General features: G+C 39.5%; 3 protein-coding genes across 3 annotated transcripts; all 3 read right to left on the bottom strand.

Moving 5' to 3' along the window:
• Positions 1-777: 777 nt before the first annotated feature.
• On the bottom strand, positions 778-1,446 carry cldn26 (claudin 26). The gene has a single exon (XM_053325902.1). It carries the CDS (start codon positions 1,432-1,434, stop codon positions 778-780), a length of 657 nt encoding a protein of 218 aa, XP_053181877.1. The 5' UTR covers positions 1,435-1,446.
• A 1,382-nt stretch (positions 1,447-2,828) lies between these two features.
• Positions 2,829-11,078, bottom strand: lztr1 (leucine-zipper-like transcription regulator 1). The gene is made up of 19 exons (XM_053325033.1): positions 10,507-11,078; positions 9,800-9,862; positions 9,667-9,723; positions 9,496-9,575; positions 9,290-9,398; positions 8,337-8,420; positions 8,195-8,252; positions 7,905-8,044; positions 7,616-7,817; positions 6,902-7,012; positions 6,626-6,718; positions 6,415-6,510; positions 5,910-6,099; positions 5,641-5,810; positions 5,185-5,468; positions 4,652-4,801; positions 4,254-4,359; positions 4,043-4,123; positions 2,829-3,624 (listed from the first exon to the last, which is right to left on the bottom strand). Exons 1-19 carry the CDS (start codon positions 10,656-10,658, stop codon positions 3,508-3,510), a joined length of 2,343 nt encoding a protein of 780 aa, XP_053181008.1. The 5' UTR covers positions 10,659-11,078; the 3' UTR covers positions 2,829-3,507.
• A 4,247-nt stretch (positions 11,079-15,325) lies between these two features.
• gal3st1a (galactose-3-O-sulfotransferase 1a) lies at positions 15,326-16,970 on the bottom strand. The gene is made up of 2 exons (XM_053325862.1): positions 16,843-16,970; positions 15,326-16,475 (listed from the first exon to the last, which is right to left on the bottom strand). The coding sequence occupies exons 1-2, from the start codon at positions 16,968-16,970 to the stop codon at positions 15,326-15,328; spliced, it is 1,278 nt and encodes a 425-aa protein (XP_053181837.1).
• Between the last annotated feature and the right edge of the window lie 703 nt (positions 16,971-17,673).

Raw genomic sequence — 17,673 nt, 5'->3', positions numbered from 1 at the left:
ATTAAAACATCTGTAGAGCAAATTGGGAGTCATAGTAGGTTTGATCTTTGATGATTGGCATGTCCTATTGTTTGGAGCAGAGATTATACTGTTAAAGTCGATATTTAGAGGTTAACACTGGGCAGACTGAATGCTTCCCAGGCCTGAAATACATTATTCTCTGTGTGACTTTTCACTTAAAATGTTCATATGACCGACCAACACCTGATTGAAAATACTGGGGATGGGGAGTTCTCTTTATATTATACTTAAGATTTATCTTAAGATTTGCACCTGTAGATGTATGTGTCAAATCTTCAACAGTCTCAGCTAAATATTAAGGTCATTAAGGTTATTTTTAAACTCATCATTATTTCTCCCGTAGTGTTTCTACTTTTATTTCAGTCAAACTACTTTTCTAAGGATTTTTTAAGAAATAAAAAAAAAAAATGAGTTGCTTATGAGTCAGTGCCTCACATTATTTTACTAGTTTATGAAAGCTTTTACTCTCTCTTCACAGCTGCATCACTTGATATGGACAATCTCTCAAATTATAGAAAGGTATTTGATACTTTTGGTGACAAACTGGCTTATAAATAAATAAATAAATAGATAAATAAAACACAAGCAGTCATGCAGTTTTCATGTTGTTTTAGTCAAATCTTGTTCTTGTTCATGAGTGTCACACAAATAGAGCCACTGAAATTTTCCACATGTAATTTGGTGATCTCATCACTCAAGTCCACAAGCTGATATGTCTCCATATGAAGTGCATACATGTGCAGATAACACACAGATCTATAAAACCTCTGTCTTCAGGTAGTGCTGCGCCCTGTGTTTCACCTGCGGGCTGTTTGGCACACTTGGTGGCCGCTGGTCAAAGTCTCCCATGCACACAGCAACAAAGAAGAGGGTCCCTCCGATGGCTAGCGCCAGACCTCCAAACCATCCAGAGAACATTGCCTCTCCGTACTCCCAACGTGGCATCACATCAGGAAAACCCTCATCCCAGAAGTCCACTACAGTGGTATAGGCCACAATAGAGACAGGAGCCAGGGTGGTGAGCCCTGACATCCAGGACAGCACTCCGGCCAGGATGAGGAGCGCCCTCCTCATCTGTGGTTTGCCCAAACACATCTCAACCCCGTCCAGTCCTGGAAAGGCAACCAGCAAAGCTAAAGCTCCAGTTCCTAGAGACACTGACATGAGCACCCTGGAGATCTGCAGGTCCATAGGCAATCCCAGGACGGACTCGTAGGCCTTGCATTGCACTCCTACCTCCTCAGTGTAGAGACAGGTGTGCCACAGTCCAGAGTACCAGTTCTCCACTTCGTTCAGGTCAGAGTTCATTGTCTTCCACAGTGGGAGGAAGGTGGTGATCAAAGAGGTGACCAAACCCCCGAACGTCACAAAGACAGCAGTCCTCTGCATCATTGTAGTTGTCAGAAAAACCATCTTCTTCCTCTGCTGATGACATACACACATACACACTCTGTGCTGTAGTCTCTGCTCAGCCCTGCAGGTTCTGAGGAACAGGTTGGGAGATCCAGAGTGGCTCAGAAGCCCGTCCTACCTGCTAAAGTAGCAGGACCGACCCGACCAGCCCACTTACTCAGGCTTCTTAATAAAAAGCACCTGATAAGTGGGAGATAATCCAGGACTGTGGCATGACAACAGACATACTGTTTTGTGTCAGTGTTCAATATCGCAGTGAACAATGGACACTCTTTTTAGATGAAACCTAGTATGTCCAATGGGATTCTGGGCTGTGTGTGCACAAGTAGACTTAAATGAATGAAACATGAGCAAGCTGTGCACACGGGAATTTACAAAAAAAACGAAGAATAGTTAAGAGATACCCAAGGGATGAGTATAATGACCCATTTCTGTGCAGCTGTGAAATCCAGTCCATCTTTTTAAGTTGTGATTATTTCACGGGAGTCACTGATGTGATTCTCTGATGAGGCATTATTTTTTAGTCTTTTATACACTCTAAGGAAATCGAGGGAGGGGCTTTTGATTTGCCAAACGTCTCAAGTATCAAGACTATGAATAGTACTTTGTGCTCACTGCAATGGTACTTACAACAGCAAGTCCAAAAGAGTCCAACACTTTGTGAATTCCACTCTGGGTCTTTGCAGATCTTAGTGTACAACTTGGCAGTGAACAGAAAGTTCAGTCTCAGTATTCAGGTAAGCTTCTTTTTCATGGAAGATAATTGATGAAATAACTATATGAATAAAGAAACAAATGTCAAAAACGTGTCCTTGACTCATAGCTTGTCATTTGACTCATAGCTATGTTACTTGATTTAATCTTAACTGTTGTATAACGCTTTTACAACTTTGTGATTAATAAAAATGGGATAACCCAGCTAGTTCAGTAAAATTGAACCCACTTGCTCCACATTTGAAAGCAAATATTAACATATTTTGTTAAAACATTATGGGAGTTGAAGTAAATCACCTTCTCAAACCAAGGAGCATTGTCTGAGCTTATCATCCAGAGATCTGTGGAAACTGAAACCCCTGAAGGACGTGGGTAATTTTATGAAAGGTCAAGGATTGACCTTCAGCTTGTTCAGGTAGTGTGTGTTACAGGGGCTTTAGTTCATGTCAAGGGTTTAGATTAGTGAACATCCCACTGTAATGTTCCAGCAGAAACGGTCCCTTCTGAATTTGATATTTAAAATATATACCATATTTATGCTTATTGCAACTTTGCTGCATGGAGTTTTTCTGCAACTTATCACCACTGTGCATTCAAATTATGTACAAAGGTAAGATACGAGTGACTATTGCTCACTATAGAGAGGGAACAATAAAGACTCAGCTCAACATGTCTCACTTTATATGAGAAGATTTATTAAGGCTTTAAGTACATAAAACCCACATGGGTAAATATTTATTAACAGCATACTGATGTCACTAATAAATATACATTGCTATATTGTACAGATATATGGAGAGTTTATGTCTGTTATTTATGGTAACGTGTTTATGATACTAAAATTAGACATGACGAATAGATTTGTTTTATGTAATCCAGGCTTAACTGTGTCAGAGAATAATGAGTGATGAATACAGATTTAGATCAATATACTTTGATTAAGTTACATTTACTGTAGATGACTGTGAATGTATCTGAGGAGACATTTATATAGTATCACAAGTATGAATTATTACAGTAAACTGCATGTATATAAAAATGCAGCATCAATACTGAGCAGAATAAAACTTTGCAAAAGTTGTTATGCATATACAAAATAAATACATGACAAAATAAACATAGTAAACAATCCTAACTGAGCTAGAAACTGGTTTATTCACTGATTTCACTCTTCGTTGAGATGCAGAGTGAGACACAAAAACAACTTGATACTGCACAAATAAAAAAGGAGTCTATGGGAGTTGAGACATGCAAGGTCCAACATAAAAAAGTACTGTGTGTGGGAATGAATACAAGTAAGTGGAGCAGAGATATATGGCTTCTGTAAGAGGAGAGCTGAGCCTGGCTCTCCACATCATCCTAAATGTCCGAACCCATCTCGGCACACTGTTTGTCTGATATGTGTGTAGCTAGAGACTCAATGATGTCCAACAGCAGCAGCTGGCTGAGAGACCGCAGGTTGGGGAGCTTGGATACCTTTAAAAGGGAAGGAGAGCAAAAAAATGAAAAGAATGAGTCAGAAATTAAGACAAGGCAATGAGTCAAATTAGTAAAATGAGGAATAAGCAGCACTTGCTCATGCTAAAAAAAAACAAAAAAATAGGAAGAAGCTTAACAAAAACAGCAGAGCTAACACTCTGTGAAGAAGGGTGAGGACTGAGCGCTTCACTGTATCTTTGAATAACAAACAATAATCAGAGTGGCACTATGACCCTCATCGTTACGTGATGAGGTGCTTGTACAGCCGGCCTCCCCTCTATGTAAAAGATGAAAGGTGATCCACTAGGAGGCCAAAAGGTGTCGGTCTCCCACAAAGAGGACGGGACTACAGGGTTAGCTCAGCTGCAGTGAGTGGGCAGCAAACCCCCAGGGCTCCGGATACAAGCCCACCCACCTTGATGAACTGGTGGACAATAATGTGGAGGCAGTGTTTCTTCATGTCCAGAGCCTGGGTCTTATCCGCCGCCTCCAGGATCTGAAGAGGGGACAAAGTATTTAGGTGGAAATGAGTGAAGAAATTATTCTCAATGCAAAGAAATTCTGCAAGCATAGGGCAGTGTTGTTAAATTAGGTCACTGCTCCCTCACGGCTGAAAACATAAATACCTGCAGGACATTCTCCACAGTGACGTTCATCTCCAGATTCTGCTTGCAGTACGCCTGCAGCCTGTTATTTGAAAACCCGTAATAATATGGTGCAGCAAAGAGATAGCTGTTCAACAAAAGGTCAAGGAAAAGAAAAGACAGGATTTCATCATTGCAGCAGTCACTTTCAAAAGGTACAGACTGTAGCTCTTTATGGATCCCAATAATAAAAACATAACTGCTTTCAATCATATTTTAATGTTACATCTAAATCCAAACATCTGGTGTATTGGCCCACTTGCAGCACTTTACAGTTGACTGAAATAATACAAAATCTCCCGATTTTTCTGCCGAATTACAAAGTCAACAAATCAAATCTTTCGAAGAGGCAAAAAGTGGTTTGAATCTGAGAAGGATACAGTGAATCCTCTGGAGGCATGTTGACATCCCCGTAGTAGATATAACGCAGCATAGACTCAAATGCCTGCTTACTTGGAACCATTTCACCGATGGAGATGTTTACCTGACCGTCCTCGGGCATGAAGGAGCGGAACATTGCCTCGAAGTAACTGAAGAATCAAAGAGTACAACGTTACAAATGTTTCTGTCAGTACAATGATAAAATATATATAACCTTTCTTGAATTTAGCGCATCTGGAAATTTTGCAAAAGGATTGGTCCTCAATGGTGTGTATTTTATGCTAAGTGCTATTTACAATCTGAATAAATGTAAACTTATATAAATGCACATAATATACTGTTGTACGAACAGGTCAAATTTTTCAAAATTCCTAAAAATGTCTCATTGAAATCTTAAAAACACATTTTAAAGAGGCACATCTTTGCTAGTATGAGTTAAAAATATTTTTTCTATTTTGAAAGCAAAAACAGTTATGAGCACAAAAAATGTTTTTAAAAATGTTCAATTAATTTGGTACTGCTGGGTCTCTACCTGGATCGAGCTGCCAGTATGGCTTTATGCGCAGGTCGCGGGTGTCCGTCTAACAGCAGAATAATGTCACAGAACTCCAGTCCGCCTCCCTCAAGATAGGCCTTCATGTCCTGCACCAGGGAGGTTCCAATATCCACAGGCTGGTCCGAGTACAACCTGGGGGGAGGCTGCTGCTTTCGCCGCACGATCTCCACAATCAGTGGCGTGGACAAATGTTCAAACTCCTTCGTCATGATCACCTGGTTGAAGTGTGACTCCTTCACCACAAAATTAAGGCAATGTTCCTGGAGGAAGAAATAACTGAGTATAAATGATTACGCTGCATCCTAAAAGTAAGTTAACACAAAGTTACAAAGCACTGTTTTTTAATTTGATGTACTGAAGACCTCAACCACTAGAGGTCAGTAAAAGCCACACTTGCAGCAGGTTTTGTGTTGGACCTTTATTCAGACGTACCTTTAGCTGGTCCAATTGCAGCTTGTTGGCATTTTCACAAACACTGAGTACGTTCTGCAGGTCAACAGACGCCTCAATGTACTGCACGCAGAGCTGCTCCAGGCGGGAAAGCTTAAAACTGAGGGCCAGTTTGTATACATCCATGATTAGGAGAACATCCTGGACATGACCTGTATAGACAAGAAAAAAAAACAACATTTAGTCTTTCTTTCTTGGTGATTACAGAATCCAGAGACTGACAAACAGGGCAAACATGTGGAGAGAGCTACCTCTGCGTGGGTACTGGATCTTGTCTGTGTAGAGGAATTGCATCAAGACTTCAAAAGGCTGGGCCTCTGCTTCCCTGATTGCGACCTCTAGCATCGGCTGTGCACCTGATGGCTTGTTGCCTCCTGAGATATCCTTCGGTCCTCCAGTTGCCCCCTCGTCACTCTCCTCACTGCTCTCCTGTTTAGTCTTCTGCACACAGAGAGCAGATTATGTAACACTTCCTGTTTACATCCCAGCAGAGGTCCATCTATAGCAGTGACCTCCCCACTTCAAGTGTTTATAACCATGTATCTTGTTTTAATAGTAGTTGTAAGACTGAAGTTTGAATATTGTTTTTTTTCTGGTGTTCCAGTCTGTGTGATAGTTGAGTGAAATGAACTACAAAAGCCTCTTCATAATTTTCTTTATCAAATATTTCTTGTGTATAAATATCTTCTGACAGCATCTATGATCCTTGTCTTCTCTCACAGGAAATGAACAGTACTGAACAGTACAGACTCTGACCTGTCGCTGCCTGTCCCGAGCCTGCAGGATTTTCTTCCGCAGCCACTGGCATCTTGCGGTCACTATGGCAATATGCCCCAAGACTCTCTCCTCCCTCTGGAAACAATACAAGGATTAAGCAGTTATTTGGATAATGTGTGTGACACCTTACACTTCTTCTCAGAAGTAAAGATTTTGAGACTTCAGTATCACATTCAGCCATGAAACTCACTTCTCCCAGAATAAACTCCACATCACAAAACTGACGGTTCTCCCATAGTTTGCCATAGTCTTCGTGGAGAGTACACTTTGGATAACATGAGAACTGCAACAGGAAGAAAATGTATTTTAAAAGCTAAAGCAGTACCAATGAAAGAAAAGAATGGTTCAAGTATTGGAAATTCATCATATTTTCTTTTGGCAGGAGAGGCTTCTCCCCACTTTAGAACATTAGATATTTGAAGCAAGCGTTTGTAACTTTCAACAACAAAAGATAAAAGATACCAACCTGGAATCTGTACATCTCCCCACTGCGTACATTGTTGTCTACAGTCCCTCCAAAGATGTACATGGCATCTTGAATCACAGCAGCAGCATGGAAGAGTCTCCCACTGGGCATCTGAGGAGGCAGGGAGAGAAGAAATTCAACATTTAAAAAGAATAAGGAGATTGTTAATGATTGTTATAATCTAGATTTCTTTACAATTCATATAACTTTTAACAAAGATACAGACTGTCCTCTACAGTATTCAGTTAAAAGCAGCTAAACTTAATATTTTACAGATTTCTATGTCCAATAATGTTTTAATTGCAACAGAGAAGGATTCACACACAGAACAAAAAGAGTTTAGACTGGAGTCTGGATTTTAAATATTCTTATTCATTTACTCATTTCAGAGCCATACAGACAGTGAAGAAATGCACTGCAGATGTTTTAGTCCACGTTGGACTTTGACCACTGCACCAGAGAATAAGAAACAAAAGGACAGGGTTTTAAGGCGCAGCTCAACTTGTAAATCAATAATGTTTTAAGACATAAATCATTTTTCTTGACTTTAAAGATGTAGTACTAAAGATAAGTGATTGTACCAAATGGATGTTAAACACAGGACTAACATATTCCTGTTTATCATTTAGATGATCAATCAAACATATTTCTGAATCAGGCGACCACTTCCTTTATGTCTTGACGCAGTACTCTCTAAATCCATTAGGTTTGTACCTCACTGTCCAGGCTGGGTTGGATCACCTCCCAGGTCTGAGAGTCCACATCATAGCAGTGCAACTCGTTGGGCAGAGTGTTATCAGCAGCACCTCCAAACACGTACAGATGGCGGTCAAAGGCAACCATTGTGTGGCCATAACGTCTCTGGGGAGGCGGAGGTGAGCCTCGCAGTAAATGTTCAGTGGGGATGCGTGTCCACCTGAGAAGATGGAGAAACATGATCTAACATTTGCAACTACTGGATTAGTAACTGCAAGTCCCAGGCACATGCAAAGAGTTTGCTCACATGTGGCCCTTGAACTCGAACTGGAAGAGGTTGTTGGTGATCTTAGCTCCACTCTGACCAGAAAACACAAACATCTTGTCCCTGCATACAGCTACAGGGAAGTTGCAGCAAGATGGAGGAATCTCACCACTCTGGTCGATCTGATGGACACAAAGGCAGAAACTGAGATGTTATTACATACAGTGTCTGTGTGTGTGTGTGTGTGTGTGTGTGTGTGTGTGTATGTGTGTGTGTGTGTGTGTGTGTGTGTGTTCTTCTCTTAATGTTATATGAAGAATTATTATACTGGCCTCCTCCCAACATGCGTGTTCTCGATCCTGCAGGCTGATGGTCCACATGTCATTCAACCTACACATGGGAAAATATCAATCAATATTATACACAATAAAAAACCAACAGTGAAGATGTGTTAAAGAATAAAGTCAAACATACCTCGCATTTCCATCATAGCCAGCAAATATCCACAGTTTATCACTGTAGACTGTAGCCCCGTGTGCAGACCGTGCCACTGGCAAGCTAAAACAAAGACACAGGATTGACTAACAGATGAGCTCATTGTGTTTGGTTTTATTGATTTCCACCAAAAAAAGAAAGAGATCTACTGTGACTTATTTACATATGGATTTTATGTCCCAAGCAACCAATTATTTGTGTTTCCAGATGCATGAAAACATTATTCGCAGGAATTTACAGTAAATTAGCTCAACAAAGATATCTCAGATTCCACAACAGAAATAGTCAGACCAAATCAGGTGTTGAGGCCTTGAACGTAACCACTGTTAAAGTATCAGAGGATAATGTTTATTTATCTGATTTACCAGTTTTCTCGCTACCACCACTTCCTCTCTGTTTTCACACTCTAGCTTTTCTAAACATCTCTCTCTCTCTCTCTCTCTCTCTCTCTCTCTCTCTCTCTCTCTCTCTCTCTCTCTCTCTCTCTCTCTCTCTCTCTCTCTCTCTCTCTCTCTCTCTCTCTCTCTCTCTCTCTCTCTCTCTCTCTCTCTCTCAAAAATGAGTAAGGAACATCTTTGTCCTCTGTTATGGCATTATTACTGCTCTGATCAGTCTAATCGATGGCTATGCGTGATGTCGGGTTGCATTTCTCCAAAAGTTGACTCTGGATGAACTTACTCATCAGAGGCTGAATACACTATCCAATTCTACTGAATCGGTCAACTGGCGATTTCACCACACCCCATGATTTGGTCTGGCTACAGTACTTTTTGTCCCATAAATGGTATTCATTTTTTAAATATTTTTTGTGCATGCACTTTGTTTAATATTCAAAATAAACACAAATCATTTGCCACATTTGTTTGGACCCTACAGTGGCTTTAAAAACAAACGGCTAACGTACAAACACAACAATTTCAAAAATACATTACCTCCCCTCCACTTTCCATTCAGTCCACTGTCCTGTTGCAAACTTGTACTCAAAAAGATCATTTTTGTTTTTCAAGTTTGAGTTTGAGTAGATGTCTCCAGTGTAGCCCCCTGAAAGAGATTCAAGTCGCATATTGCATAATTAATATTACATGAGTTTGAAATGAGTAGAAAAAATGGTATTTGATTATAAAGAATGTAAACTTACCAAAAACAAACATGCTGCTGCCATAAACAACAGCCGAGTGGTGATATCTGGGAGCAGGTGGAGTTCCAGTGGTAAAGGCCCTGTAAAATATATTAAATCCAGGAATTCAGTCACATTGTACAGTTTACATGTCCGTAATTTATAAGGCATGTTGTGCTGCTGCAATCTTACCGACACCATGAGCAGTCCTTCACATCAAAGCGGAGCAAGTCATTCAACATGTTCTTCCTGTTGGACGACAGATTTTTTAACATAGTTTTGGACGACAAATATAGAGAAAAATGTCTGTCTGATTATTACTTACCCATTGTCTCCCCCAAACACATATATGGCATCCCTGTACGCCACAACAGTGTGCTTGCTGCGCCTAAATAAAACCAAATGAAGATCAGGGTGAATACACGTCTAAGTTCAAAGGACAGGTTCAAAAGTCTTTCGTAAAACAACAGTCAAGTGCCAAAATGAACATTGAAAGGTTTTCCTTGCTGTAATCATTCCTCCTGTTAAAAGACCCACTAGAAATGTGCTTTCAATGCAAGTAAACCATACCGTGTCCACACCCATGTATCATTTTTGCAATTGAAAATGTATCTGAGGCTTACATGAGGCTTCAGCAATCTAAACAGTGGCAGTGCTTCCCTGTTGAACTGCAGTGGAAGTATAGAAACAAAAAGAGGTGCTTTGGCACTAAAAAGACTGAAACGTTGAAAGACAACTACTTAATTTGACTCATTTGGATGAACACTTTGGCTGAAGCTTCATATTAGTTTCTGATAAACTTTTATAGACATTTTTGCACTGATGAGGCCCCATCACTTACATTATAAGTGCATTGTGAAAGGATATACGAATGGTCAGTATGAACAGGAGGAATGATTACAGCGACAAAAACCTATTTCAGTATTAATTGGGCGCCTGACTGTGTTTTAAGACAGACTTTTAAAAAAATGTGAACTCATCCTTTAACCAGTCAAATGAAGCTGTTGCTATCATCATCAGTCAACATGTTACCTTGCACCAACGAACTCGTCACATGGAGGAAGTCTTCTCCAGCGATGAACTGTCTCAAATGGGCCAAAGTTAAGAGTCAGATATTCCACGCTGTCGGAGCAACTGTGGTCGAAGTCAACACTTGGAGCCACTTTAGTAGATTTACAGGACATTGTTGCTAACTCATCCAGCTGATGCACCTTTTCTCGGGGCCACTCATCTGCACGGACGCCCGCAGCTAAGTTAACGCCATCGTTTAAACACTTAAGTAGCTGTCTAACACTGTGATCACTGACATAGATACAACTAAAGTCTGATTTACTGACGTTAGAGCATTATTTTCAGTCAGTTAGCGACTGGCGACGCTAAAAGCTACAATTAGCCGCATAGCTAATGCTTGCTAACTAGCTAGTGCTGTGCTATTGCTACAGCAGCAAAACAGCTACAGCAAACAAATAAATAAAACAAATAATAGACGATATATTATATAATATCTGCCTTATCCGGTTTACTTCTTCAGCTGGTGTGTTCCTCCTATTTCAGTTAAAAAGCCACAAGACGTAAAAACTAAACTAATGTTAGTAAAATAGGAGCAGTCCTTCAGTCACGCCCCCGACTGACAGACACTTCCTGTCATGTAGAGAGGGCACAACAGGACATAATAATAGCTCGTTATTAATTCATAAGAATAATGATGATTAGTCATAAAGGATTTAACTGCGAACACCATTGGCTGTATATACAGTAGATCTATAGTGTAAAATGTTAGCAAAGCTTTGACAAAAAGTCAGAAGTTGAAATTGTTGATAAAGATAGTGCTTAGCTCATCGGTCCTGAGCTGTCTAACATCATCATTGTTAGTGCTCAGTGATCCCTGTATCTTTTAAGGAATGTGTATTGAATACCAAAAACAGATTTTCGTTTTAAAATGCAAAACATTAAATTTACATAAATTGAAATTGAAAATAATTTATGTTTCCTGGTAAAAAAAAGGGATGAGCAGAAATTTAAAAAATAGTTTGTTTTCCTGTTTTCTCATATTCTGAGACCAGATGTCATCATCAAAGCAAGAGCGCAATAAAGATCAAAAACAAAAAAAAACAACAAAAAAATCCTGCCTGTACGGGGAAAAGTAGTTTAACACTAACCTCTGCAAGGGTCTGACAGACTGTCATATGTATCTATCAAAGAGAACGGCTGCAAGTGGCACCAAACATGCATACACAAAAGCAAACACACTTCCTAACCCAACAGATCCCTACTGACTCACTATAGCTGAAAAAACAGCTGAGATAAATGAAATAAAAGCCTTACCTGATCTTACCTGCTCGCCATCATGCTGTTGATTATTTCCTGCAGGAGTTGGCAGTCAGTGAGGGTCATTAGAGCAAGGTGCTGACACCTGGCTAGGCCTCTACCAAGGTGATAAATGCCAGTCTGGTCTCATTCTCTCTCTCTCTCTCTCTCTCTCTCTCTCTCTCTCTCTCTCTCTCTCTCTCTCTCTCTCTCCCTCTCTGTCTCTCTCTCCCTCTCTCTCCTAGGCTCCACGCCGCTACAGGTTCTGGGTACATTTTGGTGTTTTCCTTTTACACTCAACAGCAGCACACAAATGTCTCACTCATCCACACACTACATTCACCACTGATGCCAATACTCTCCACACCTCGTGCTTTTTGTAACTATGTTGTTTAAGTTACAATAAAACATTTTCATTTGGCACTTAAAATCCTGACTCCCTCCTTGTCACATATGTTGAGACAGTTTGTGACAACAGAAACTTCAGAATTGAAGGGAGCACCAGAACATAATGTGTGCTGATCATTCATTCACTTCTCCTTGATTAAGTAAATAAACCTTTTTAACGCAAGACATCTTGGACACCTGTCTTCTCCATTGACATATGGGCTGCATAATTAAAAATCTATAACACACTGTAATAAACAGAATTTTTCCAGAAAGATCTGAATAAAAGATTTCCTTCATGCAGAAAACATGAAATTAAAATTCTGTTTTTTGCCTAAGCTGCAAATTATTTTAACAGTATTCCTGTAAATACAAGTGGATACATCTATCATTCATGTTTGCATAAACAGGCTACTAATTACTAAACTGTTGTTGTTGTTTTTGACACCAATGTTACCACGATAATCTCAAGCAACCAACCAGAAAAACAGCCATCCAATCAACCTGGCAAATTAAAAGATAACCTTGATAGGAAACGGACACTACTTTAACAGTTTATGTTATTTTTAAGTCTGACATTTTATTTGTTGTGGTTGATAACTCTTTCAAGTAGAGAGTTGATATTTAGATGTGATTATCTCTAAAAGAGGTAATAAAGTATCTAGTATCTTGTCAATCACGCAAGCACTACAGTGTGTTACAATGCTAAACAGTTTAAAGCTTTAAGAGTCCTGCTCCGGCTGTGACCCTGTGAGACCTCATGATTCAGCTCTGGGTTATTTTAACAGCGCTGTAATGATGTACTATAGTGCCAGAACTGTCTTCTTGGATACCACCTTCCCCTCCCTGGCCTTTATTCCCCTCTTCTTCTCACTTCCCTGGCCCGCCTGTCATCCATGCACCCCCTGTGCAAACACAGCACCGAGATTTCCCTGGCCGCCTGTCACCTGTGTTTACATAATAGATATTCACCCCTCCTTGAATTTGTCATGTTTTATTTTTACAACAGTGATTCACAGTGGATAGGATATTAGGATATTTCTAACAGTGATGAACAGAAAATAAATACTACTTAAATACTACCTACTGATCACTATTTGCCACTTTGGTGTATCTTCCTTATACTAAAACATTTTTTAACAGGACAATCCTCATACATTTGCTCATTTAAAAATAGCCACTGCCAACACTCAAATATATTGATGCTTTATCTTAGTTCATAATTTCAATTTCAACTTATTCAAAGATATGTGGATGGCATGTATATTCATATACAATAAACTGAACAATCTTGCTGCTTACTATGAACAAAGAATCATACGGATTATACCTATAGTCACAGATAGAGAGGAAGCTGTTGACTTTATGAATCAAACAAAACACATAATACATGCAGTATTACATGCAATTTTCACTTTATTTTGAGGATAAACATAAAAAAGATTATCGTTTTTTGTCAAGAACTATTGGGAGGTGTATGGAGGACAAAATCAGTCAATTACAAATAAATGAATCAATAACTGAATATACATTAATACATACAGAAATAATAAATAAATAATGAATGGTACAATGCATTAACTCAATGTAATTACTGGTACCTTTGTCAGGCAGTGATTACAAGGTTGTGCAAACATGTAGGTAGTATTTAACACTGTTGGTCATTGTCATACTGACTTGCTAAACAGGATTCACTTCTCTTGGCTGACAATGATTTTTTGTTGTTTTTTTTGGCTCACTATGCAACAAAGTCCTACTACATCATCAATGTACCTGCCAAGACATCTGGCAAGGCCTATAAGGAATGTGACAATGTGATAGCAGGAGACTGCATTTTATATTAGGCAGCAGAAAACATATTTAAATATATTGATAGATAAAGAAAGTAAATGAAAAAATAAATATTGTAGGTTTGATTGCATAGCGCTGTACTCATCTGTGTCATTATATTTGTTTTTAATTAATTAATATCTTTGCATTTTATTTTCATTTTACTCAAATATCTTTTCATGACATTTTAAGCTGTCATGGCAGGACAAGCACAGGTGTGAGTAATAACATTAATTATGGCTAAATTTCATTTAGCTGTACCAGTTCTGGGGTCCTACATGCAGAGTAATCTTTGTTGTTATTATTTGCACCTGTGCAATGTCTGCCACCTTTGAAGGACAGGTTCACAAGTCTTTCTTAAAACAGGTGCATGAATGAACTTGGAAAAATATTTTTCTTGCTATAATCAGTCCTCCTGTTCATACTGACCAGTGGAAGATCTCTTCATAATGAACTTACAATGAAAGTGATGGGGGTCAAAATCCACAGTCCTCTGAAGTTAATATGAAGCTTCAGTCATCCAAATTAGTCAAATCAAGTAGATATCTTTCAAAACCAAAGCCTCTTTTTGTTACTATACTTCCACCGCAGCTTAACAGCGAAATGCTGTCCGAGGACACACAAAAAGGGAAAGACTGTACAGCGAGGAAAACCTCTTTCACACTTCATTTGGGCACTTCACTGTTGTTTTAAGACTGACTTGAAAAATTGTGAACCTATGCTTTAAAAAGCTCTGTATTTTCTTACATATGTCTTACATTTCGGCTGATTTTGTCCTCCATAGACAATAATTAATACTTACATTCACAATTTTTCACATCTGTATTTTACCCCTCAGTTGGATTTCAGACACTTACAACTTTGAAGTTATAACGAAGTATCATTTTATCCGTGTCTTTGACCATTTTTTAAAGTTTGGCAGGGATGGCAATGTTCATTCTTTATTCCATCAAAGGACATGTAAAATTAGTCCTGAACTCCACTGTTCACTTAACTCCTCCATTAGAACAAACTCAAATCTGATGATAATAATATTTTAATGTTTGATAAAACAATACTAGGCCTCAGCTATATGTAGTAAACTGGTTCAGTATTTGTAGATTGTGAGGTCAACTTTTTTTTTCTGAAGCACCCATCAGAGACATTACAGCGCACAAACATTTGGAATGCAAACAGGTCAATGCAGATCCTTTTTTTTTTTTTTTTTAATTAGACAAGTCACAAGATTGAAATGTGACAGAAACCTCTAACCTCTCACACTATTAATCACATTTGTTTTATTATAGTCTTTCAGAGTTGAATTGGCCCCTCTTGCTCACATACTTAGTCACCAGTTAATAATATCCCGGACATGGCCCCACAGCTTGGTGATCCACAGGTTAACCCCAAGCTCTGTTAAGTACTGAAGCTCTGGCATCAACATCTTACGACACAACTTCTGATATGCCTTGTCCACATTCTTCTTCAGGTTGTAGCCCATTATGGACTTCTCTCCGATGGGCTGCCAGGGCTGCATGGCTGTCTCTTGGATGCTGCCAGCATCCACAGCATGACCCCCTTCAATGCAGATTGCTGCCATCTCCGTATTCCTCCTCCTGAGCTCTGCCACATCCTCAGCCATACGCCTATGTCCATATGCGTCCACTTTCTTCCAGAAGGTCTGGTTAAAATGCTGGTATAGCCTCCAGTCAATAGCATTCCACTCAAGGGCCCTGGCCCTCAGTTCTGGGGTGAGTTTAGACACAGTGGACCCCTTGCGGGCGTTGAGCTTGAAGAAGAGCAAATCATCCATCTCCCAGCAGAGGGCATTCTTGAGCAGGATGAGAGATTCCTCAAAGTATTCCACTAACATGACAAGCTGAAATTGGTCAATGATGAATTTGATTCCCTCTTCCACCCGTGGATCATCCAGCTCCAGAGTGTTGTCATGTCCGAAGTCAAAGAACAGCAGATTCTTGAGGTAGAAAGAGTTGAATCCCTCTGGATCAAAGTAGTAATTGGGGCCACGTAGAAACTCAGTCAGCTTGTCATCTCCTGGTATTTTCCAGGTGAAAGGCACCAGGCGGCCAAAGTAGTGAAAGGATGACTCAAAAAGCTCTGCAGGATCTCGCAAGATAGTGATGTAAGAGGTATCCATAGGGAGCAACTTGGCCACTTCCGGTGCATTGAAGCGCATGTGATTACAGATAATATTGAAGCACATCCCAGGTCTGTAGTCTTTAACCTGCGAGCGCTGGAAAACAGAAGGATAGAAGAAGTCATTCCTGCTGTCAGGGAAGGCAAATTTGAGCTGGTGCTTCTCTCCAAAGCGGAAAAGGATGTTGAGGAAGGTGCTGCTAGCCGTCTTGTGGGTCTTCAAGAACATGATATCCACTTTAGGAGTACAGGTCTGGCCAGCAGTCTGTTTTGAGTTGTTTGTGGTTGGTTTGGTGTGGAGCTGGGATGGACGGTGGGCACAGGAGTAAGGCACTGGGACTCTACAGGGGAAAAAAACATGATTTGACTTTTATTTAACTGAAACCATCTGAGATATTTAGAGTGGAAATCTCTCATTGCATTTGCATTGTATTTTATGAGCTAACCATGTTTTCAATACATAAGCTCTTATAGCTGTAAAAAAAAAAAAAAAAAAGTAGTTGAATAAAAACTACATTATTTGCTAGTCACTTTGACAGTAAGAAATGTGTTTTATGCATCTACTATACTTAAATTTGACAGTTAATAGTGCATGTTCTTATTTTTATCCAAATTGCAAATAATGTGATGTAAGCTTTGAACATGTATATGTGTTAACATGATGTTGTATTCCACAGAGTGCACAAACACCAGTGTGACCATTCTTACTCAGGCAGACTGAAGTGGACCTGTGGAGTAGAGAGGCAGTAAAGCAGGATCATGCAGCTGGTCAGGAGGATACCCAGGACCAGGCTTTTGCACATGGACCTCCACTGCCTCCCTTGCTTGCCAGCCATGGTCCAGCAGAAACAAGGATTACCTTTAAACAATAAAAGAGACCATCATCATTGATATCTTTATCATCATGGTAAGATGTCCCTACCTGTTATTAGGTTATAACAGTTTTGAGAGAGTTTTATGCTAATAATAAAACTGGAGGCAAGCTTTGTGAACACAATTATGACACTTTATATAAATTATTTGGATGGCATGTTACTTTGAACTAAATTATAGCATAAAAAGTCTCCAGAGATTACATTCTGTTATCTTTTCCACAGGGGAGGACGTGATTATGCTTAAACTACAGAGATAGGAATCCGATTCAATAGCATACTGTTGCAAAACCACTGAACCTTATCATCATGTTAGTTTAAAAACTAAACTGGAACAGAGAGGTTTTGAATAATCTGCACAGTGATGTCAGTATTTCTGCTCTCTAGAAAAGGAAGTATTTAGCTCTTGTATTGGATCTTCATGTTTGGTCTTCATGTCCTGCAGCTTTAGGTGGCGTGCTTTTTTATCAAACATTAACTACGTATCGATTTCAGTGGACTTTCCCTTTTAATTGTATGTGACTCATTAATAACATTCTGACAGAGAGGGAAGGAAATGTTGAGAGTTTAATTTTGATGAGACAGCTTGACATTTTTTTCATAATGGCAGCTCCAAAACTGTAATTTTGTATATATTACAGTATTGTCATGTGGTGGACCATAATTT

Source organism: Scomber japonicus, chromosome 9 (assembly GCF_027409825.1).
Source record: "Scomber japonicus isolate fScoJap1 chromosome 9, fScoJap1.pri, whole genome shotgun sequence".
In the NCBI taxonomy this organism is placed as follows: domain Eukaryota; kingdom Metazoa; phylum Chordata; class Actinopteri; order Scombriformes; family Scombridae; genus Scomber; species Scomber japonicus.
Note: the sequence above shows the minus strand (reverse complement) of the source record. Positions and strands in the feature narration are given on the sequence as shown.

Bases quoted from the DNA above. Each gene is read 5' to 3' on its own strand.
- lztr1 (XM_053325033.1), bottom strand. From the start codon at position 10,658: ATGTCCTGTAAATCTACTAAAGTGGCTCCAAGTGTTGACTTCGACCAC. The intron at 9,724-9,799 runs GTAAGTAATAAT...GTCGTCCAACAG, and splicing joins GTGTTTGGGGGAGACAATGG to GAAGAACATGTTGAATGACT. The intron at 4,124-4,253 runs GTATTTATGTTT...TCCCCTCTTCAG, and splicing joins CTGTGGAGAATGTCCTGCAG to ATCCTGGAGGCGGCGGATAA.
- gal3st1a (XM_053325862.1), bottom strand. From the start codon at position 16,970: ATGGCTGGCAAGCAAGGGAGGCAGTGGAGGTCCATGTGCAAAAGCCTG. The intron at 16,476-16,842 runs GTAAGAATGGTC...TTTCCCCTGTAG, and splicing joins GTCCACTTCAGTCTGCCTGA to AGTCCCAGTGCCTTACTCCT.
- cldn26 (XM_053325902.1), bottom strand. From the start codon at position 1,434: ATGGTTTTTCTGACAACTACAATGATGCAGAGGACTGCTGTCTTTGTG.